Raw genomic sequence first — 24,879 nt, forward strand, 5'->3', positions numbered from 1 at the left:
AATGTTAACTGAATCAGATAGATGTAAAACTTGATTGGGTGGGTGTGGCTCATTATTCTCTCATTCCCTCTCTTTTGGGTTAAAATATGCATCCAGTGCTTCTTTGCTAGCTTTTTTTCCTTTCATACAGAAACTATTAGTAGGGTTTCAAATTCATATGGATGTTGTGAACAACTATTCTAATATATTCAGTATTGCAGTTATTATCTTCAAGTCATTACAACTATTTTTCATTTAAAACATTTGAAAATTGTGATGTACTTTCTGATTTTCATAGTCATTGTCATCTTCCAACTTCATCATCTTTTGCCTCCACTTTGCTGTCAGCAATGATTTTTCTTCTTGGTTCATGTTTTCTATTGTTATGACATCAGGGTCATATTCTAGAAGCTCTTCAACATCTTCATTTTCCACCTCTTCGAATCCAACTTTTTTTCTATACCCAAACAGTTTGCTTTGATTTTTAAAATTGTTTTGATGGCTCAAATCCTTTAAAATCAGGACTCAAGTAAAGGAGACATTTCTGGAATATTCAATGGTAAGCGCTCATTTCTTACATTATTCCAAAATTCAACAATAATATCAATGGCCATAATGATATTAAATATCTTCTGAAATTCTATGGTGATTTCTTCATTCTCAATTTTGGTAGTTGCAATTAACATCTTGAGTGTTCACTTTAAATGGCAAACACACCTTGATCTAGAGTCTGCATCAGAGATGGTTTTTGGAGGCAAAAAAAAATGAATTTGATGTTTGGGTTGGTTTGGCTAGCATGAACAGATGGTTTGTGCACTAGTAATAATTACAACAAATTTAATTTTACCTCTAATCTTCCTCTAAAATAGGGAACTATTTAGCAAAAATAGGAATGCAGCTTTGGGCAATCATCCATCCTTCCTCGCTGTACCTGTAGTGAACGCTAAGGCTGAATTTTAACAATGCTTTTTAAGATTCATGGGCTGACAGAGTTGGAAATCACAATTGCTTTTAGTTTCAAAGGCAAACTACTATTGGCTACCTAACATCACAATTAATGAGCTGTTCACAGTCTTAAACCCTCAGGCTTTTGTTTTTGAGGTATTTTTCTGCCTTCTATATACAAATCTTTCAAGACATATTTTTTTTTAAGATGCCTCTTTGAAAAAATTGAAATTCTGATCCAATGTAGAGCCTTCTTCTTTAATTAAATTCTATATCAACACTGGAAATTCTTTTGTGGCTTTCTCATCTCCTCTCATGGCTTTTCCCAACAACTGAAGGCTTTAGAACAGTAGAAATGTTTGAAAACACAAAACCAACCACTACTAGCACTAAAAGAAGCCCCTTCTACTGGATTTGGTGGTGCCTATTTAAAGGCTTCACACAGAGATAAGTGCTTTCTCCTTTATTGTGAGAAAGGTTGCTCCCACATTTTCACTGTTAGGTCTTCAATCCATATGCTTAACAACCTTTCCATTTCTTCTATTTCTTTAGACCTTGTTCTTAATGACTTTATAGCACTTAAAGCTGTCCCAGCCATAGACATTTATTTTCATAAGGTTGTCTCTGATCATCTGCAATGAGAAATCCTTTATTTCTGTTGTAGAAAAAAGAAGCAGGTTTTGCAGTGTTTCCACATAGTGTGATGTCATTAGAGTTTCTCTGTACATTCGCCAGACCTTTACTACAATGCAAACTTATAGGATGTTATGCTTAATGTGAGCAATGTGATAGCTAGGTGATTACAACTATATGAACTTCAATTGTATATTTAAAAAAAAGAGTTGACATCCTCCTATTTCCAGCATAATCCCAGAAACAATCCCCTGTTTTATTTTAATCTAATAACATTTTCTGATGCTCTATCCTCTGTGATATAAAGTATTTTGCCCATTCTCTCAATGTTAATAATGTCCTTTTCTTTGGCATTTGTATATCTGCCTCCGAGACTTTTGTCCTCACAGGGGAATGCTGGAGCCATCTCAAAAAGGTTTGTGAACTGATTGATAAACTTTTAGTGTGATCATTTTCATTAAGAAATCTGCACAATTCAAGGGACTTCCAGGAGCCAAGATGGTAGTGTAAGCAGTAAATCACTGCCACTCTCTCAAACTCATCTCTAAACAACCATAAAATAGCACCCCAAAACAAATCCTAGAACAGCAGAACCAGCAAAAAGATGGGGTGAAACAATATTGTAGCACAGGACAGTTGGAAGATCAGAAATAAAAGTCTGTCTGTCTCACTAGGGTAAAAGGGGAGTGCATTCCAGGACAGGAAGCATCCCAGTAAACCAGCACCAGCAGCAAGCCCACCTCAGCAAACCAGCAGGAGACCTTGAGCCCCAGTAAGATGTAGCAGGCAAATGCCAACACCAGGATGATCCATGTGCTTCAGCACAACCCAGGGAAAGCAGGCATCCTTCAGCAGCCAGTCATCCACATGCTTCAGGGTAGCCCAAGGTAAAGAGCCATCCTCCAGCATGACAAGAAAGTAGGTCAGACCTCCACATACTTCACTGTCGTCCCAGAGAAACACAGAAGCAGTCCACAAGGACTCAGCAAATGTGAGACACCACAACTAGTAAGCCAGCTCAGCACCAGGTAAGCTGTCAGATGCATACTGCCCTCAGCAGCTCCAGCCAATCCTCCCACCCCACTAGCTCAGCACAGCACCAGACACAAGGGTCCTCCATGGGGCCTTAAGTCAACATTAGGTCACCTGTCCAGGTAAACAGCCAGGGACTGCAGCCACTGGAAAAAGAAGTCTGAGACAGTGCCTTTTCCACCATGGGTGCAGAGCCTAAAATTTAAAGAAAAGAGAAAGGCCAAAAACAAAAATACAGGCGAAAAATCAGCACAAAAAAAGAATCTGACCATAGCAAGTTAATATGGTGACAGGGAATACCAAGACACAAACTCAGAAGAGGACGACAATGTCAAAGTATCTATGGGCAAAATACCAAAGAAAATGGGAAGAGATCTCAAGCCCATGAAGAACTCAAAAAAAGACCTTAAAAATCATATGAGGGAGGTAGAAGAAAAATTGGGGGAAAGATGAGTGATGCAAAAGAACTATGAAAAAAGAGTCACCAGTCTGGAAAACTGCTTTGAAAAATAGAATTAGCCAAATGGAAAAGGAGATACAAAAATCCACCGAAGAACACAACTCTTTAAAGAGTACAATTGACCAAATGGAAAAGAAATTACAAAAGCTAATTGAGGAAAACAGCATCTTAAAAGTTAGAATAGGACAAGTGGAAGCTAATGACTCTATGAGACATCAAGGATCAATCAAACAAGTTCAAGAGAATGAAAAAAAGAGAAAAAAATGTAAAATACCTCATGGGAAAAAAACTAGTGACCTGGAAAATAGATCCAGGAAAAACAATATCAGAATCATTGCACTACCTGAAAGCCATAACCCAAAGGAGGACCTGGACAGTATCTTTCAAGAAAGTATCAAGGAAAACTGACCTGATATCCTGGGACCAGAGGGCCAAATAGACATTGAAAGAATCTGCTGATCACCTCAGGAAAGAGATGCCAAAATAAAAGTTCCAAGGAGCAATATAGTCAAATTTCAGCCTATCATATCAAGGAAAAAATACATTACAAATGGCCAGAAAGAAACAATTCAAATATTGGTGAGTCCCAATCAGGATCACACAGAACTTGGTAACTGCCACATTAAAGGATCAGAGTTCTTGAAACATGATATTCTGGAAAGCAAAGGAGCTAGGACTACAACCAAGAATCATTTACCCAGCAAACTTAAGCATAATACATAAAGGAGGGGAATGTTTATTCAGTGAAATAGAAGGATTTCAAGCCTTAATAAGAATACAAGAACTAAACCAAATTTGGCTTCTAATATCAAGATCCAAGAGAAGCATAAACAGGTTTAAAGGGAAAGAAACATAAGGGATTCAATAGAGCTATACTATTTACATGAGATGATACTTGTAGTTCTTTTTTTCCTTAATACTACTTTATCTTTTTTTCCAATTACTTATAAAGATAGTTTTCAACATTCATTTTCATAAAATTTGGAGTTCCAAATTTTTCTACCTCCCTCCCCTGCCCCTTCGCCAAGATAGTAAGCAACCTGATATAGGTTACACATGTATAATCACGTTAAACATAATTCCACATTAGTCACGTTGTGAAAGAAGAATCTGAACAAAAGGGAAAAACTATAAGAAAGAAAAAACAAAAATGAAGATAGTATGCTTTAGTCTCCTTTCATACTCCATTGTTCTTTCTCTGGATGTGATTAGCATTTTCTATCATGAGTCTTTTGGAATTTGCTTTGTATTGCTAAAAAGTGCTAAGTCAATAAAGGCAATCATCACGCGAAGTTGCTGTTGCTGTGTACAATGTTCTTCTGGTTCTGCTCACTTCACTCAGCATCAGTTCATGTAAGTCTTTCCAGGTTTTTCTGAAATGCACCTGCTCATCATTTCTTATGGATTACATTCTTATACCACAAGCTGATAGGCATCACTTCATTTTCCAAATCTTTGCACAACAAAAAGACCATAAATATTTTTGTGCATGTGCATCGTATTTTCTTTTTATGATTTCTTTGGGATAGAGACTTAGTAGTGGCATCACTGGATCAAAGGGTATGGACAGTTTTATAGCCCTTTGGGCATAATCCCATACTGCTCTCCAGAATAGTTGGATCAGTTCACAACTCCACCAACAATGGATGAGTGTTCAAATTTTCCGACATCTCCAACATTTATCATTTTCCTTTTTTGTAATATTAGCCAATATGACAGGGGTGAGGTAGTACCTGAAAGTTGTTTTAATTTGTGTTTCTGTAATCAATAGTCATTTAGAATATGTTTTTTTCTATTTTGTTATTTATTCTTTTATTTTAAAGAGGACCAATGACATCATGAGGTGATGTGTAACATCTTGTCTTGCCTGTGAATTGGATTTAAATAATTCAGAATTGCACAAAGTTGACAGTCCCACTTTCTCTTCCAGAGTCATTAAAGTCCAGTGGCAGGACCAGTGAATGACCTCAAAATCTTTGATGCCTGACCAAGCTCTAATCACTCTATAACACCTGCTTCAGCCATCTTCATGGATATTGGAACAAATTATTTTCATCTACCTGTTTTACACCTCCCCCCAATGGGGGGGGGGGCGAAGTCCTCACATACTTGTGGCAGACATCTCCGAACTCAAAGAAGGTTTTGAGGCCTGTTGGTTACCCTCAACCTGTTTTTGCCCATTTTACCAGGGTGAGGCCACTGTGCATGCTAAGCTTCTCGGAGCCACAGATGAGAGTTGGGTGACAGGTAGACACCAAAGTAGATGATCAGCCCTGAAAAGGGTTTAGCAAACCCTCACACCAATGGTGCTAGTCCTTCATGAGCACTCCATGCACCCCTGTACCTTTGAAGGGAATGTACACATTGACACAATTAGAGATTTAATGAACAACTGAAGAAGTATCTGTCATGTACATGGAGATTTTAGAAAGACCTATAATCTTCCACTAGAATACCTCCTCTTCTCTTACAGTTGCTGAATTGCCTTCTATACGTGGCCTCCTAGGGATTTCTATGGGGGTGCTTGTTCAGTGTCTTTATTCACATTGGGGATCCCCTGATTATTTACTCTGTGTTTATTAATTCAGGAAAAAGTGTCAAAATGAAATCTTTTACTATTAAAATATCTCTAGATTACATATAACTTTACCTCTCAAGTAAGGGAATATTTCTCATAAGTGCCCATCCATTTAGATCATTTTCCATATTATTATAGATAGATTTAATTTCTTCCTCCAACCAGAGAGCAATTTGAAACTATGCCAAAAGAACTTATATAACTGTGCATAGCCTTTGATCCAGTAATACCACTTTTAGGTCTATATCCCCAAAAGATCATAAAATGGGAAAAGGACCCACATGTACAAACATATTTATAGCAGCTCTTTTTGTGGTGGCAAAGAATTGGAAATTGAGGAGATGACTATGAATTGGGAATTGGCTGAAGGAGTTGTGGTATATGAATATAATGGAATACTATTGTTTCATAAGAAATGATGAGCAGGCAGACTTCAGAAAAACCTGGAAAGACCTAAATGAACTGATGCTGAGTGAAGTGAGCAGAATCAAGAGAACATTGTATACAGTGGCAATAACATTGTGTGATGAACAACTTTGATAGATTTAGCACTTCTCAGCAATGCAGTGATCTAAAACAATTCCAAAAGACTCATGATGGAAAATGTCATCCAGATGTAGAGAAAAAACCGTGGAGTCTGAATGCAGATTGAAGCATACTATTTTGTCTTTCTCTTTTATTTTGTTTCTTATTCCTTGTGTTTTCCCCCTTTGGTTCTAATTCTTCTTTACAACATGACTAATATGGAAATATATTTAATATGATTGTACATGTATTGACTATAACAGATTGCATGATATCTTGGGGAGTGGGGAGAGGATGGAGGGGGAGAAAATTAGGAAATCATAATCATATAGAAGTGAATGTGGAAAGCTAAAAATAAATAAATACACACTTTAAAAGTGACAAATAACATATGAATAACATAAATTAAACTTTAAAATGTTTCATATGTATTTTTCAGAGCATCATTTATTAAGCATTTACTATCACACCACTGGTGCATCACCACTTTTACCAATTTCCCATTGTTGCTTTCATGTAAGATTCTAAAATAAAAGTCCAACTCAAAAAAAAAATCTTTAGGAGATTTAATTAATAGAGGGTTTTGTCAAAAGGGAAAATTTTGAAGTCCTGTAAATAAAATATCCACTGGAATCTTATTCAAAATAGTCATGCCTGGCCATCCTGGTTTGTACAAAATAAACCTAACTATACTTTGGATAGAATGACCAAATCCTCAGAAAAAGGAGATTTTTTCTTCCCAGTACTCTTGGAGGTGCTCCTAACTTAAAGATGGCTAAGGCCATAGAGATCACATTGCCCACCCATCTTATTTTAAAGATGACTTGACCAATATCATAAAATTAGGTACTATTAGAGTCAAGAGTCAATCACAGATTTCTAGTGTTCTAACCATATGCTCCTTCTACTATACAAAGATGGAACTAGACATCAAAAAGCAATCACTGTATATTTTTGTATTTTCTTTTTTCCTCTCTTGCTCACTCTCCCTGTCCTAGATGAGTTATTGATGTTACATGGTGAGCCTTTATTTTCCCTTCCTGAAGGAACCTCACATGGATTTATTTTATTCTAATGATTTCATCTTCTCAATTTCTGCCTCTTTTCCTATAGCTACCATTTAGAATCTGTTCTTCCACACTAAAACCTATTCAGGTCACTGACATCCTTTGGAAGAAAGATGTTGGAGTATGACCATAGACTGAGATCACACTTCTAAATATATTACAGTAACACTGTCAGAATTCAGAAGCTATGAAACAAACAAAAAGGATGCCTCATCACAACGAGAAATATTTAGATTCAAAACAAAGAATGTGATAGGTTAATAATCCCTGCAAATTTCATAGTGGAAATCAAATAAGGTATTGCCAAAAGGACATTAGGTAGAATCATAGAATGTTAAATCAGAGAGGAACCAAAGAGACCATCTAAGTCAACTCATTCATTTTGCAAAGCGACAAAACTGAAACCCAGAGACATTATTAGCTAGCAGTTAATCCAGGCATGGGACTCTAACCTCCTAACTGGAGCACACTGGTTCAGTGTTCTTTCCACTAAGCCAGATATTCTAAAGATGCTTCACAAAAGTCCTCAAGAATTTTTCCAATATGTAGTATTCAATTGGAGGCACCATAGCTTAGAAAGGACATTGATTAGCTGGAAAATATCCAGAGGAGAACATCAAGAAAAGTTAAGAGGCTTGAGTTTTATTTGTTAATTTTTAGCATTCTTTTTTCACATTTTGAAGTCCAAATCCTCTCCTTCCCTCCAGCCCCTCCCCCAACCATTGAGAAATCCAGCAATATGACATCAATTGCACATGTGAAGTTAAGCAAAACACAGGACCTCAAGTCTTTAACATAAGGAGACTGACTGAGGAAACTGGGAGATGTCCAGCCTGGGGAAGAGAAAGAAAACCCAGGGTGGAACAAGAGAACTGCCATTAGTGACTTACCTTGTACAAGTCACTTAACCTCTTTAGATTTCAGTTTCCTCACACCTAAAATATTGGGGTTAGATTAGATGCAATTTATTCTCCCTCTCAGCTATAAGTCTATGAACCTATGATTCCACTCAAGAATTTTCAGATTTATTATTTGGAAAAGAAATTAGATTTGTTCCCTAAGGGCAGGACTAAGAAGTTATAACGTACAAGTTACAAAGAACTAAATGTAGATTTAATGTTCAGGGGAAAAATTACCCAACAGTGAGACATATCCAATAAAAGTGAAAAGGGCTTCTGCATGATTTGGTGGGTTCACCTTTGCAAGGTGGGGGGAGGGGTCTTAAAGTTTCTGCTTTAAGAACACTTGTTTGGTACTTTAAACTGGGGGACTGTTCTGGGACCATGCAATGAAATAGATGGCTGCTAAGGTCCCTTCCAACTATAATGTTGTGTAATTCTTGAAGCTCTATGGAGACAAAGAATCTCTTTTTCGTTGCATAGCCTGAAGGTATCTTTAAATTATAGGCAATTCAACAAAACTTTATTAAGTGCTTTTTATGTTCCAGGCACTATGCTAATCACTGGAAATACAAATATAAACACAAACAAAAAGAAATACGGTTATTGCCCCCAAGGAGCTTATATTTTTCCCTTAATTGTATTTTTTTTCCAGTTCCAAGTAAAGACAGTTTTCAACACTCATTTTTGTAAAAGTTAAGAGTTTCAAAGTTTTCTTGCTCCCACCCCCCAGACAGCAAGCAATCTGATCTAAGTTATACATGTATAATCATGTTAAACATATTTCCACATTAGTCATGTTGTGAAAGAAAAATCAGAACACAAAGGAAAAATCACAAGAAAGAAAAAAACAAAAAAAAGAGAAAATAATATGCTTCAATATGCATTCAGACCCCATTATTCTTTCTCCGGATGTGGAAAGCAGGATAGCATTTTCCATCATGAGTCTTTTGCAATTGTCTTGGACATAGTGTTGCTAAAAAGAGCTAAATCTATCATAGTTGGTTATCGAACAATGTTGCTGTTGCTCTGTGCGATGTTCTCCTGGTTCTGCTCCCCTCACGCAGCATCAGTTCATATAAGTCTTTCCAGGTTTTCCTAAAGTCATCATTTCTTAAGGAACAATGGTATCCTATTACATTCATATACCACAACTTGATCAGCCATTCCCCAATTGATAAACATCCCCTCAATTTCCAATTCTTTGCCACCACAAAAAGAGCTTTTGTAAATATTTTTGTAGGTCCTTTTCCATTTATTGTGATCTCTTTGGGATACTCTAGAAGTGGTATTGCTGGATCAAAGGGTATGCACAGTTTTACAGCCGTTTGGGCCTAATTCCAAATTGAAGAGCTTACATTTTAATTGTGGAAGACAATATAAAAAGAGAGCTAGAAAATGAAAGGTTGGCCAGCAGCAACAGCACAATGTTTAAGTCCATAAGGTCAGAGCCAGAGGGAGACTGAACACTGGTGAATCTGGGCCCCTTTCCAAAATGTCAGCCCCAGAAGGAACTCACTAATGTGAGAAGAAAGAAGAGAGTTGGCATTACAGACAGTGCTAGTATGAGGACAGAGGGACTGATGTTGGTTCCAAAGTGAAGAGGCCTCAAGCACTGAGGGAGTTTCAAGGGTAAGACTCCATCTATGGTGTTGAAGTCTAGAAAGTCAGACTCATGGCCAATAATAATAATGATTTCAAGACAGTCAGGAGCAAAGGTTAATAAAATACAAGTTTTACTGAAAAGGAATTTGAGAGCAGTCAAGGCCCTGTAACAGCTATCAGTTCACAGAAGTAGCTGACTGGACATATATGTTGGGTCAGCTTTGGGCTTACAGTCTTAGAATTTTAAAAATTCAGTGATGTAAATAAAAACTTCCTAACAATTAATGCTGCAAAAGAATCGACTTTTCTGCCTTAGAAAGTAGTAGGTTACCAAGTGTCAGAAGTGTTCAAGGAATACCTAAATGACTGCTTGTCAGGATGTTTTAATGGAGACACTTGTTCAGGTAGAGGTCTGATTAGATGACCTTTGAGGTCACTTCCAACTCTGAAGTTCTTTAATTCTGTTTTGGAAGTAACCTTGAAAAAATGTAGTTGGAGACTTCATAGTCATTAAAAAGATCAAAATATATGTGCTGTAACAGAGGATTCAACATTGTTAAGGCATCTGAATCCATTTGGCAATTTCTTCCCTTCCAACCTTTGCTCGTACAATTTCAAAGAATTACCTAATTATTGAACTGAAGGACAAATGGGGCCAATTCCCCTGGGGGAGCCCATTGAAAAGCTCCCCACATCCTCCTACAAAGTCTTCCCTCCAAGCTAGAAAGATTTTCTCCCTCTTCTAAGATCACTTAACTTTGCTGTGTCTTTCATTCTGCAATTAGTCGCTGTCTTTTGATATCCCTTCTTTAGTCATTGCCTCCTACTCTGTGCCTCAATCTACCCCAATGTGTTTCTTTTCCCACCACTCCATTCTCATTAATCAATTCTTAGAACTCAAAATAGCATTTTGATAGTATTTTAAGCTTTACAAAACCTCTTTGCATTTAACAACCCTGTGTGGTAAACAGTATAAAATCCTAATTTTTCAGATGAGGAATTAAGCTAAGACATAAAATGTCTTGATGATGTTAACAAGACTATGTCTGGGATTTGAACCCATGAGTCCTTGTTCAAGTCCAACACTCTTTTCCCTCCTCCCTTTTGACCACCACTTGCCTTTTGATACTCATTCTTCCTTTTTCTATTATGACACTGCTCTCTGGTTCTCATCCTTCACCCCTAAGCACTACCTCTTAGCATCTTTCAAGGTTCCTTTTCCTTTTCCTTTCTAAGTGGAGGAAACTTCCTATCCTCTGCTGTCACCACTCTTCTATTCTCTCCTTTGTCAATGTAATTCATGCCCTCTGTGTGAATAGCTCTCAAATCTCCACTTTCATTAATGCCAAATTCTTTCCCTGAATCAAATCTTGTATTTCCAACAATTTGCTAGATATCCTTATCTATATTCTATCTATGCAGCAAAGCCTGAACGTATGAGCTATCTGACCATCCCCTTGAATTTCTCATTTCTGTTGATGGCATTAATGTTCTAAGTCACAAAACCTCAATAATTCCAAGGATTATTCTACCTCTGATATTCCTTACAATTTCATCCTGGTCTTCCAAGTTTCAATGTCACCACTCTATTGAAAGACCATATTATTTCTTCCCTGGACAATTGCAATTATCTTTGTTAAGTATATTCCCTCCATTCTATTTCTCCCTGTCTATAAACTATCCTTCACACCAATGTCAAAATAAACTTACTTGCATGTTTAAAAAGTTTTACTACACATAACTGAACCACATCAAACTGTTGATTTCTTGAAACCCAAGATTAGGAATTTATACAATGGGGTTCCCCTTTGAAATTCTTTAATAGAGTAATGATATAATCAGAGTAATGGATAGAAAGAGTGTTTGGACATATGTATGAAGCATGAATTGGAGAATTTAGGAAACAATTACAAGAGCATTTGAGGGTCTTTACTAGAATAAAAGTGTTTAGTGGGAGAGATACTGATGAAGTAGAATTTACAGCATGTGGCAACTGATCGAGTGACAATGAAATGAGATGCCTCTTTGAGGCATTGAACTACCTTATTATAGGAAAGGTGCAAGCAGAGGCTGAAAGACTTTCTGTCAAGAATGTTACAGAGGAGACTTAGGCTTCAGATTGGCATCAGGTAGAAGAAATGACATAGTAGAGACAGTACTGGAATTAAAATTAGGAAGAACCATTCAAGTCCTGCCTCTGGCACTTAACAGCTATGTGGCCAAGGGAAAGGCACTTAATCACTCTCAGCCTCGGTTTTTTCATCTGTAAAACAGGGAGAATAATATGTTCCTCCCAGGGTTGTTGTGAGAACCAAGTGAGAATAGCATGTAGCTTGCAAAGCTTCAGTACATAAATGCTACTATCACTGTTGCTGTTTTTGTTGTTACTGCTAAGCTTCCTTCGCATTCTAAGACTGATTCTGATGTTCATGAAAGCAATATACAAATATAGGGGAGTATGGGGCATTCAAGGAGGACAAGTATCTCTAATGTGAGGGCTTGTTGAGAACTTCCAGGACTGCTCATCTACCTTTGGTGTCCACCTCTTCACCCAACTCTCATCTGCAGCAACAAGAAGCCGTAGACACACAGCAGCCACTCCCTGATAAAAGTGCCTCAGGTAAACCGGGTTGAGAGTAACTGACAGGCCTCAAACCTATTGCTGAGTTAGGGAAATGTCTAACCCAATAATGTGAAGACTTCTACCAGTGGAATGGGTAGATAGGAACAATATTCCAGTTGTCATGAAGGCAGCAGAAGCAGGCACTGAGGAGCACTTAGATCTTGGTCAGACACCAAGAAGCCAAGGTCATCCACTGCATCCCAGGCTATTGCCACTCATCTTGATTTTTGTCTTGCCATTGAACTTTGATGACTCAGGAAGAAAGAGTGAGGCTGATGACTTTGTGTAATTGCCTCACTTAAATCCAATTCAAGTGTAAGTCAAGACATCACCTTATGACTTCACTGGTCCTCTTCAAAAATGAAGGATGAACATACAAATGTAAAAGATGATAGTAATGTTAATCATCACAATTATGCAGCTAGCACAAGTTCAAGTAGCTAGTTACAGGAAGAAATGGAATTAGAACTCAAATATTCTCTTTCTCAGGCCAGGATTCCTTTACATCATACTCCTCTTCCTAAGTTATAAAAATTTCAGATGCCAAACAATCTAGTCAATAGAGAGGTGGGAGCGCCTGCAGAGGAGCTACTACCCACCACCAGTTCCACCACTGGCCAGTCTCAGGCATAACCCTGGGTCACCTCTCAGATCCTGATGGAAAAAAAAAGATGATCAAGCAAGAAGTGGCTGCTATAGGCCTGTGTCCCTAGCACCAAGCATAGTTAAGGATCATGAATGAAAGGCACAGCGGTGGCACACATAGAGAAACACAGAATTTAAAAATTGAAAGGGACTTCAGTAGCCATTTAGTCTAACTCATCCACAAAAGGAATCCCCACCATGACACACCCAACAAATGGTGTTCCAGCTACTACTTGAAGATCTGCTTTGAAGAAGAACACAATAAGGCAGCTCATTGCACTTCGTAAAAGCTCAAAATATTAGAACATTTACTTTTTGTTTTTGTTTTTCCTGACATAGTCTAAATAGTTCTCTATGCATGTCTTCCTCAAAGTTCTGCTTTCTAAGGCCAAAGAGAACAAATACAATTACTGCTCTACATGAAAACTCTTCAGCTAACATGTTCTCTGAATCTCCTCCAGTCTAAATATGCCCAATTAATTCAACCAGTTCTCATATCATATGGTGCCAAGGCCCTGCTCTGGTTGCCTTCTCCAGGACATTCTCTAGCTTATCAATGTCCTTCTTAAACCACGGCACCTAGAATCCCAAGTTTCCAGAAAATTACAGAAGTGGACAGAATGTCATGACACTGTTATCTGTTATCTCCCTATTCTTGGAAGTTATTAAATTCTCTCCCAAGACTCAGCTCATTCTGAGTTTCAGCATTCCTGATGCTATTTTCATAAGATAGAGTCCCATGTTTTCATATTGATCTTTAATAATGTGTCCTTGCTTCTATTTTCAGTATGACATCTATGTATGTATACATATATGTATATACATAAATACATACATCCACATCTATGTGTAGATACGTGTATATAGAAATATATGTATATACATGTATATGTCTATGTGTGTACATGTGTATGTTGGTAAATTCCCTGCATATCCACATTTTTTCTCTTCACACAAATTTCATTTTTCCTCCCTCATTGGAATTGTTTCTCTGTATATGTTAAATAATTTCATTCTTTAGCATCTACCAGTGCTCTTGGGTTGATTCCTTCTAAAGCATTTTAGTTCAAGGGATCATACCTATCTTTAAAAATTTTTAAATCAGTTTTTCCAAACCTGGGGCACATGTCAGAAAATGCCCAGATTTATTCTTCTCTGTCTCAAACTTTAGAGAGGAGTGGGCATTTCTGGCCAGGTTTCCCCATCACTTCCAATCCAATCACTGTATCTTCCCTTGTTAATGAGAATCTGATTTAAAATAAAATTCCCTCTTGTCCGAGTGAAAAAGCTATTAGATTCTCTACTTGAGAGAAAAGGGGGGGGTGGAATCCTGGATAATTGCACTTCCCTGATCACTTCTACATCATGCCTCTGTTTAAGGCTTGGCATCTGTTTTACAAACTCCTCACCAATTTTCTCATTCTGGCCAGGTGGTCTGTAGTATATTCCATTTTCAAAATCACTTTTATTTTTATCTCATTAACCTTTAGCTGAATACTCTCCAACATGCTTCCCCCATTGAGTTCTTGAATTTCCTCACAAGTATACCTTCTTAATATACAATGCTACCCCATCACATAATCCCTTTAACCTATATTGTTTCTTTATAATATGGTACACCCATCCAGAACCACTATCTTGTCATAGGTTTTATGCCACCAAGTCTCAGCAATATCTATTTGGCCAAATTTGCCTCCTTGTTTTAGGATGTTGAGGTATTCTAGTTTCTTATCTAAACCCTCGGAATTTGTATGGCCTTGTAAAGCCTTGAGTTTTAGGGCTCCTTTCTTGGATTTTGTTTCCTATGAATTTGTGTCTTTTTTCCTTTTCTGTAGCTGCTCTCTATGGTATCTAACTAGACTAGGGCAATACACACAGGCAATCTTTTCCCTCCCTGGTCTTTGTTTCCTTAAAGCCTTTTTGATTAGATTTGCCAGACACCTGGCAAATACATTCTTACTAAACATTGTTAGGTTCATTCCATCTCTGGCCAGAAATCTGCCATCCCTTTACCATAATAAGCCATGACCGCAAAATCAAAAGACTGTTTCCACGTGTCACCTTCTTTGCCACATATTCCCTTCCCAGATTAATTTTTCTCTTCTCTATCTCTTGCCTTCTATGAGCAACAATGAGGGAAATACAATCTGTTCCCTCACGGTCTTCTATTTCTTGTTAAAGACTTTTTAAACTTTGGCAATGCATTTGGGTTTCTTCAGGTAGTGTCACATGTGCCCATATGAATCATCAAAAGTTTGTAGTTGTCAAATGCCTTGACAAGTCTTAGAAAGTTCCCTGTTAGGTCATGGATAGCTGCTCTCAGAAGACAATAGACCTCTCTGATTACTGTTATCAGATTGACGAATATCTGCATTTTATACTACTTTATCTTCTTACTCACTTTTCCTTGGTGATCTCTCCCCTGAAAACTTCTGCGATTCTACTATATCATTATTTAAGAACAAGTGATTTCTTTGTCCTCAGATAATCCAACCTTCTCTTCTTCTTTTTTTTTACAATAAATTATAATGAATTTATTTTCTGCCAAAGTAGTTATGTAAACATCAGAACTGAGGAAAGGCAATACTTTAGCCCCTGCTCAAAAAAGCAAATCCACATGCTTACATTAGAAACATAAAAAATACTATTAGAATTACAGATAAATTACATGTTATAAATCTAGAGAGCTGAAAATAGTTTTTACCATGAGTATAAAATATGGAATAATCATTTGGAAGTCAGGTTTCAGTCCAACACAAATGTAATGGGTAGTTTGCTGGTCAGTGTTTGATATCATCATTGTGACTGATCACCATAATATCTATTGATTGGTTACATTTCCAGTTCTGAGGGCAGGAGGCCATTCTACGTTTATCTACAAGGTTTCCCCCCTCCCCTACCTTCTTCCCACTCCCCTTTTAGTTTAACTATTTGTAACCTAGTAGTTATGAATTAATTTCTTTTCTTCTCATGCTCACAAATAATCAACAAACTTTTTTCAGATTCGTGGCAGGCAAGTGCTTCAGGGATAGTTTTGCCACAGGGCCCTGAGAAATAAAACCTGAAGTTTTTTGTAACAGGGGTGGTTTCCTGTTAAATTAAGCCGCTGGTACTCCCTGAGCTGATACATGCAGGGCAAATATAGCTGCAGGACAAATCAAAGAGGATGTTCCCACCAGTAAACATAAATCACAAACAGCAAGCTCTTTGTTGACCCTGTCAAGAATGTTAGGGTCCAGATTTTCTCCAAACCATGCCACGTGGGGTCGAAGGGGCCCATTGCAACCTTTTTCTTCACATCTAGCAAGCTTTACAATGGGGATTTCAGCATCTGGAACATGAGGGTCTGGGGCACCTTTTCCTTCTAAAGCTGGACAGATTGGACTTTTGTAATTCTCTGCCACATTTCTGCAACTGAGGCATCGAGTTTTAAATAAGCTGCCATGAATTTCCATGAGGTTCTTGGTGCCTGCTCTTCGATGGAACTCATCGATGTTCTGAGTGATGACCACCATATGCCTTCCCTGAGCACTTAGCTGGGCCTCACATTCTGCAATTGCTGTGTGGGCTGGGTTGGGATAGTTCTTCTGCATTAATTCTCGCCGGTAACGGTAGAACTCCCACACCCGAGAGGAATTCTCCATAAAGGAATTAGGGGTAGCTAGGTCCTCAACTTTCCATTTTCTCCAGAAACCACCAGGTCCTCTGAACGTTGGCACACTGCTTTCAGCACTGACTCCAGCCCCTGTAATAACGGCTATATGCCTTGACCTGGCAAAGAGTTTCCGAAAATCTGCCATGTTTGTACTTGGATGAGACATTGCTACACAAGTCTTTAAGGTGTTATGGGCTGTGCGAGCCTTCAATCCCAATTCATGAAGCACTTGGAGAATCAGATGTCTAGTCGCAAAATGGAGCAGACTCATCAGGATTTCCTTAATAATTTGAGGCAAAAGCAGGAGGAGGGGTGGGGGATGCAGACGGTTTCGGCCCCACCTCCTCCGTTGCAGAGCCCTGTTGGCCCAGGAGCGGGGAGGTGGGCTACGCCTGGTGACCCACCGGCAAGCACCCACCCAGCCCTCTCTTCTTTAAAAGGAGCCTCATTGATTTTAAAATTCTAATTGTTCAGCTATCCCCTTCCCTTTCTCCCTTTGTGACACTCTCTTTTACTGTCCAACATCTCTACAAATGTTCTCTTCCTTCCTCCACCTCTAATCACCATTTCCCCATTGAAGCCTTATTACAATTCCCTCTAGGGACACTTCATTCTTCCCATAAAGTTGGGCTATAAAGAAGTATTTAGACAAATTTGTCAGGACTGGTGATCTCTGAACCCCAACCTTCCTCATACCTTTAAAATTAGGTCTGTGTAGTGGTACTGGCTTAGTCTTATGGCTAACGAAAATTGACGTCCTCTTCCCACATATATAATGATTCAAAGTCATCCTGGTCACTCAAAACAAAACAAAACAAAGTTAATTGTCCTTCTTAACTTCCCCTCATGCTCTCACCTCTATATAAACTCTACCTATTCCCCAATTCCTACTTTCCTTTGCCTTAATCTTCCACGGTTCCCTCTGAACCTCTGCTTTGTCATCAACAAACCTCCCCAACATCTCTTCCTCTCATACTGTTTTCATCTTCTTGTGCTCATGGAAATCTGACTCTCTGAAGATGAGAAATCATCCCTGGACAACTTTTTCTAGTGCTACTGGCTTATTCTGTCCTGGACCAGGAAAAGTACTCAGTAGGATCCTCTTTACTCCTCACCACAATATCCAGACCCTCCTTTCTTCCAATGGCTCTTCTTTTCCTTTGCAATTCATTCCATCTGTCTATATCACTTCATCTCAATCCTTTTTTTTTTTGCTGTATTCCACCAACCTTTACTGATCACCCCCTCCTTTCTTAGTGAGTCCAATATTTTGTTCATAGTCTTCCTCTCCCTCTCAACACCTCTGCTCATGCTTGGTAACTTCAGTTTTCATATGTATATCCCTTCAAATGCCCTTGTTTCCTGCTCATCAGATCCTATGCCCTTTATATAACTCCAGTCTACCTTCAACATTTACCCAGATATATATTACATCCTGGTCTTAAATTCTGAGGTTCCTATTCTGATTGTAATTTCGACTTCAGATTGCTCCACTCATCTCACCTTTTACCTTTGCTCATCTCCCTTGGCTTCTCCTTTGTGTTTGACACTATTGATCATTTCCTCCTCCTAGATATATGTTCAGTTCTGTGGCTTCCATGCCTATTTTCTCCTTGTTCTCCTCTGATTTGTCTAATGACTCCTTTTCTGTGTCTTTGCTGCTCACTATTCATTTCTCATTAACTAAATATGGGTTTCCTCCAAGGGTTCTGTTCTATAGTCCTCTCTACTCTCATGGATTCAATAAAAATCTCTATTCAAATGACTCTCTAGTTTATATGATAAAGCACATGACCAGATCTGCCTGCTAAACAGCTATATCTTAATGACCCATGGACATCTGAACCTCAACATATGGAAAAGAGTCATCACCTTTCTCCCTCAAATGGCCCCTCCTCCAAGCTTCCTTTTTTTGGTCAAAAGTATTGCCATTCTTCTTGTCTACGAAATCTATAATATCTAACTCATCATCAGCTCCTGCCTCTCACTTAACTTCCATATTCAATCAGTTTCCAAGTCTTTTAGAGAGAATTCACATAATATTCCCTGCATTGAGCCCCTTCTCTCCACTTGCATGGCAACAAAGCTAGTTTGGGCACTTGTAATCATCTTTCACCTGAATTAATTTAACAGGCCTCTGTTTCCCAGTTCCCACCCTCCTCCTTTTAAATCCGTCTTCCATGCAATCTTCAAAAAAAATTGTCTGACAGTATCACATTTTACTCAAAAGCCTTCAGTGGTTTCTTATTCTGTTGAGAAAAAAATACAAATTCTCCCGTCTAGTATATAAGCCATTCACAATCTGGCTCCAATATATCTTTCCAGAATTACTTCATATTACTTCACTTCCTAAATAACATTCTAGTCGAAATGGATTACAGCTATTTCTTAAACCTGACATATCCTCTCCTGGCTCTTCTTCCACAATCCATCTCATTGTATCCTAATGACTTTCCCCCTCCCCAATTGATAATTCTCCCTTCATTTCCAAATTACCTTTTATTTCCTTATCCATGTAAATATTGTATCCCCTCCCCCAGTACAGAAACAGGTTTTTGTTTGTTTTATTTGTGTCTTTGCATCCCCAATGTCTCTTACAGTTCCTTGAGTATAATGAATGTTTGCTTAACTATTGATTAAAAAGCTTCAGAAATTCCTAGGCTCAAGCTTGGTGTTCTCTAAAAATAATTGTAAACTACATAGTAGCCCAATGGAAATGAACATTGCTTTTGAGAAATAAAATCTTCTTTTAAATAAATGATTAAGTTTTCAAAATATACAGCCTAGAATTCCTTAAATTTCTAATATTTTACTTATACGATCATTATAGCTTCATCAGAAGAACATGGAATCAGTATTGCAATTATATCTGTAAGTCATTTTTATGATAATCATATCATTTTCAAGTTGGGAAGGAGCTTCTGAGACCATCTAGTTCAATCCCTCTATTTTTCAGATATGAAAACAATCCCAGAGGAATTTAATGACCTGCCAAAGGCCCTTAATTGACTAATGAGAAAACCAGGACATCAACCCAACTGCCCAGAGTCCTAGTCCACTGAGTACCTGCAATAGTGTACTATACTGATCAGTCAATGAACAATTTAAGTGCCTACTATGTGCCAGGAACTGCCGGGAAATTTTTATTGATACGTTTTCAAAAAGACATCAGCACTGTGGTGGTGGAAAGATTGCTGAACTTAGAGCCAAAAGACTTGGGCTTAAATATTGCCTCTGCTACTTAAAGTGGGGCCTAGTGAAGTCATTTAAACACCCAATCTCAGGTTTCTCCTTACTACCTAAAAGTGGTAGTAATATCTCTCACCCTTCTCACAGGTTTGTTAAGTACCCTGTAAACCTTAAAGTGCTGTGTCAATGTGAGTTATTATCCCTATTTTGAAATGATCAAATTAGACAATGTGTGAAAAGTACTTTATAAAATTAGGAAGTGCTGAATAGCACTTGATAAAAATAGAATCACACCAGCTCCCATTTACATGATGATCAATTTCCACCAATTCATAGAAATGCCTCATATTTAAGGTTAGCTATTACTAGATGTGGGCTCGGCTTTTTTCCTTCATCAGTCTCTCTTAGGGTTCCTTAAGCACACTTATGGGCCTCAGAATGTAAGGACTCAGCCTCTCCCTCAGATTCTCCCTCTCTCTCTCTCTCTCTCTCTCTCTCTCTCTCTCTCTCTCTCACACACACACACACACACACACACACACACACATACACACACCACACACACACACACACACACACACACACACACACCCTCCAAGATATATTTCTCTATTTCTACGTATTTCTTCATTTTTATTGACTAGCAAGGAAGGGAAAAAATGGGCTGCCTGACCTGGAAGAACGAATGTACGTTGCAGGTATTTAATGTGTACCTGGGGAATAGCTTAGCTACCCTGAAGAAACTGTTGCAATACCACATTTTCACCAGCATCAATAACAAAGTACCAATTTAAAGGCTCTCATTTCATTAGGGACAACTCTCTTTTGTAGCTGGTTAGACAACCCTGTTGCAGTTTTCCATAATGTGTCTGATAAAAGCCACTCACCGTTTTTTTAATCCATGTTTCTCCACACAATTCAATCTACAAGGTGCTTTCAAATACATTTTTGATCTACAGAAACACATACCTCCTGTCACATCAAATGACTTCAATCAGTCCTCTCACACAAATATTCTCCTGATACCTGTACAGCAAAACAAACGCAGTGCCAGTTGTTATTCTGGTCTAATCTAACAGTCTCTACCCTGGGGGTCATAAAGTTTCTTAGATATTAATATTTAATTTTCTTTTTGACCCACTGCAACATTCACATTTTGGAGGCTGATTTGTTTCTGTGTTTTGCTTTTAAATGGTCTATTTTTTTCTTAGGTTATAATTTCCATTGATTTGAGATTAAAAAAATGTTAAGTACAAAGCATCCCTTTATCTGAATTATTATTGAGTTTTGGTGGTTTTTTAACGTACAATTTAATAATGAGAGGCACAAAATTATTAGCTTAGTTTTTATAAATATTAAAATTGCCTACACTTAGCCAATACCTGGGTCAAAGAAATTAGCCTATAAATGTCTCATGAAAATTCATTGCTCTCTATCTTCCCCACCCAATTTTGTACTACAAATATTGTGCATCTAGTGTATTTCTTCATGCTATTTCAGAATTTCTATTCCTAAATCCATATTGCTCAGGTCTAGAAATGTTATGAAAAGTGACAATGACAAGAAGTTCACCATGATCTTTTAGTGTCAAATAGGATTTGGTATATTTCCAAGTAGATGTCATGAAACATAGGGTTGATTCAACCTGTAGAAACTTGAGTTTGGCCACCCAAAGGGCAATTCTTTTCTAAAAACAAAATAGAAATAAATAAACAAACACATCAACATAAAAACCTTTCAATACCTTCGAGAAATCAGTGGAAGATTATGGGGCAGAAACAATTGGCATGTAAAGAAAGTAGCAACATATTTAAAGAGCTATCTCTTGCTTACCTGTATTAGACATCAAGTGCTTTTAAACTTTGTCCTATGAAACTCAGTTTCCTTACAATTCCTTGAAAGAAACCAGTTATAGCAGCCATATTTATTCTTCATGTATTCCTCCACCTCCAAGTAAAAAAGCAAAGTTACTAAGTAATAGAAGTTTGATGCCCTGAAACCTTCCTTTTTAAGTCTTGGGTTACAAAATCCTGGTTCTGCAACCTTTGTGAATTTGGGTAATCTATTTCACCTCTCTAGGCCTCAATTTTCTCACCTATAAAATGGAAGGATTATACTATATGACCTCCAAATCTATGATTCTGTGAATTCCTATTGATCCATCTTTTCTTATCTCCTGTTGTTTGGATCTTTCATGCTGGAGGGACCAAAGGAAGAAAACAGTATCTCTACCATAAGAACTGAAAAAAAAAAACAAGGTACAACTGAAGAGAGAGGGTCAGGGGTCAGATTCCAACTTTCAAAACAAAAATAACAAGCCTCTCAGTTCCATGCAAGTTTCCATAAACTGTTTCCCACAAGTTTTTTGTGTATCCCCTCATGTTTTTATGTCTGGCTCTGGGAAGTTAGCACCACTTTCCAACATTTTCTGAATTAAGTGCAGTCACCACTACCCAAGCCATAATGTGAGGAATTAGTTCATCTCTAAGCACCAGTAGATGCCCTACACTAGATTTCTCTTCCTTTAATATGAAAATTATCTTTTAGTCTACATACTTCAGTTTCAGGAAGTTGTTAAGGGAAAAGTAATCTGGCTAACTCACCCATTAGTAAATGTTTATACTCTTTAGCATTCCCAGGAATATTTCTATTTTGAAAAAGGACAGTTACCTCAAAAGAGTTATCTAATTTATGATATTAAGGGTAACAGAATAATTAGAAGTATCGATACCAGGATAGGTGATATTCAAGAAGCTTGGGATTCTTCCTAGTGCCTTTCAAATCAAATCATTCCCTTTCATCTTTCTCTATATAAGAACAACTATCTACTTTCCATCTGCATTTCTGCTTGGTTTTAAATCCATGGAATATCATGCCTCACCCAGAATAACTAATCATCTAAAATCTGTTACAACGCTAATAAAGTCAGTTTTTGATGCTCTATACTTTTCTTAACTGCTCTGATTGAAGGACTGGAGGGTGGAGAAATAAACATCTTTCAAAATCTTCTTTTATAGAAATAACTTTCAGGTAACTCTTCATTTTCCATTAGCAACCCAGCTTGGTTTTGCTTCCATGAACATCATGTTTCCCTGCCCCTGTTCTTCATATTCTCTGGTTATTCCCAATTTTTCAGTTTCCTTTTCTTTATTATCTCCCTCCATTAGATTGTATGCTCCTTGAGGTCATGGTCTGCCCTTTTTTTCTTATTTGCAAACCCAGTGGGTTAGCACAGTACCTAGCACATAATAGGCACTTAGAAAATATGGATTGAATTGAACTAAACAATAACACAATAATAATAATATCATTGGTTTAGCAATTTTAGGCATGCAAAGTAATTTACATATTTGATTCTCACAATTCTCTGAGGTAAATTCTATTTTCACCCACTTTTTCAGATGAGGCTGACAAAGTTTTAGTTACTTGTCCCGGGTCAGATAGCTCGAAAGCATCTTGAGGCAAGAATCGAATTAAAGTCTTCTTGATTCCAATTCTGGCACTCAGTGTGGCATTTAACTGCCATTTTTAAGACCAGCTCTGCACCTCCCTAACATAAATAGAAAAACGAGTAACATTAACCATACATTGCCACAATTAAACAATAATTTTCATCAACAAACACATATATTTGAATAGATTTATTATCTGGGTGGTCTGGACAATCACCTCCTAGTGCAGATGGCAATCCCATGACATTTTTTCAATACACTTTTGATATTTTAAATATAGTCTTGTCTCTGTGTTCTCAAAAGTCCTCCTTTGGGAATCCATGCAACCTGAGAATTCTTCTCTCAGTATCTTGGGAGAACTCAAGCTATCCTTCATTCTCCTATGTACTTTTCCAATTTTATATGTCCCTGATGAGGTCTCATATGGTGCTTCTCTCATGTAAGAGGGAGATGGAGAGGGAGATGGAAAGACAGAGGGAGATGGAGGGGGAAGGGGAGGGGGAGGGGAGAGGTTACTGACAAGTTGTGTTTGTCCTTCATTCTTGAAGTAGACCATGACATCAGAGAAATGATGACAGGACTTGCAGTTGACTTTGATTTGAGTGAGGGAGGCCTCTCCAAGGTCAACAGTGTCTCCCTCTCCCTCACCCTTTCTCTCTCTGGGCTCTGCCCAAAGGAAGGTACATTTTGATGGCTAAAGGCTACCTCCTTAACTCCCAGTTTACAAGCTAGATTTGTTTCTCAAAAACCAAGCTTTAAACCTAATTCACTCTGGAGCTCATAGATTGGACAATAGGTCCCTGCCCTCCTAGCTCAGATTGAATGTAAATACTAAATAGTAACTGTTTCTCTTTTGGCCACGAACCCTGAGGGCCTTCCCCTTCCAGTTTGATTTTTTTTTGAGTTTTGATTAAAGGGGCCATCCCTTGATTAACGAGGCCTATTCACTGAATGGGCATTTACCTCACCCAAAGTGAGACCCGAAAAGGCCTTAGCCTGAAAGGGCCAGGGTCTCCCAATGCATCCTGGGCCATCTCTGGTCATCCTGGTGAATATCAGAACACTGGAGCCAGATGGCTCTGGAGGAGAAAGTGAGGCTGGTGACCTTGTGTAGCCCTCTCTCACTCAAATCAAAGTCAACTGCAAGTCAAGTCATCATTTCCCTGATGTCACGGTCATCTTCGAAAATCAAGGACAAACACAAAAACACATGCAAGTCATGATTGGTAAAATTTTGTCCCTATTTACACCAGCAATGCCTCCTCCTATTTTTCTTTGATTCAATATGATGCTTCTCTAAACCAGCCAAGTGGAAAACATTTAATCTCCATGGCAGGACAGAACTCTGCAGTAGTAAAAAGAGCCTTAGATTTTATAGTTATGAGACATGGGTTCAAATTCTTTTTCCAACTTTTACTCACATGAGCTTGGGTGAATCGTTTTCCCTCTAAGGAACTCATGTTTCTTACCTGCTAAATGGAGATATCACAATACCAGTATACCTCCTTCATAGAGCAATGGGGAGAATAAGACAATTTATATAAAGTTCCTTTTTGTTGTTGTTGTTGTTGTTCAGTAAAGTTTGATTCTTC

At 38.0% G+C, this 24,879-nt stretch overlaps 1 protein-coding gene across 1 annotated transcript; it reads right to left on the reverse strand.

Annotated features, from left to right (window-relative positions):
• Positions 1–16,089: 16,089 nt before the first annotated feature.
• On the reverse strand, positions 16,090–16,917 carry LOC118831956 (NAD-dependent protein deacylase sirtuin-5, mitochondrial-like). The gene has a single exon (XM_036739439.1). The coding sequence runs from the start codon at positions 16,915–16,917 to the stop codon at positions 16,090–16,092; it is 828 nt and encodes a 275-aa protein (XP_036595334.1).
• Between the last annotated feature and the right edge of the window lie 7,962 nt (positions 16,918–24,879).

This window comes from Trichosurus vulpecula, chromosome 9 (assembly GCF_011100635.1).
Source record: "Trichosurus vulpecula isolate mTriVul1 chromosome 9, mTriVul1.pri, whole genome shotgun sequence".
NCBI lineage: Eukaryota > Metazoa > Chordata > Mammalia > Diprotodontia > Phalangeridae > Trichosurus > Trichosurus vulpecula.

What these genes read in the sequence shown, in the direction of transcription:
- LOC118831956 (XM_036739439.1), bottom strand. Translation starts at nt 16,917, where the DNA reads ATGAGTCTGCTCCATTTTGCGACTAGACATCTGATTCTCCAAGTGCTT.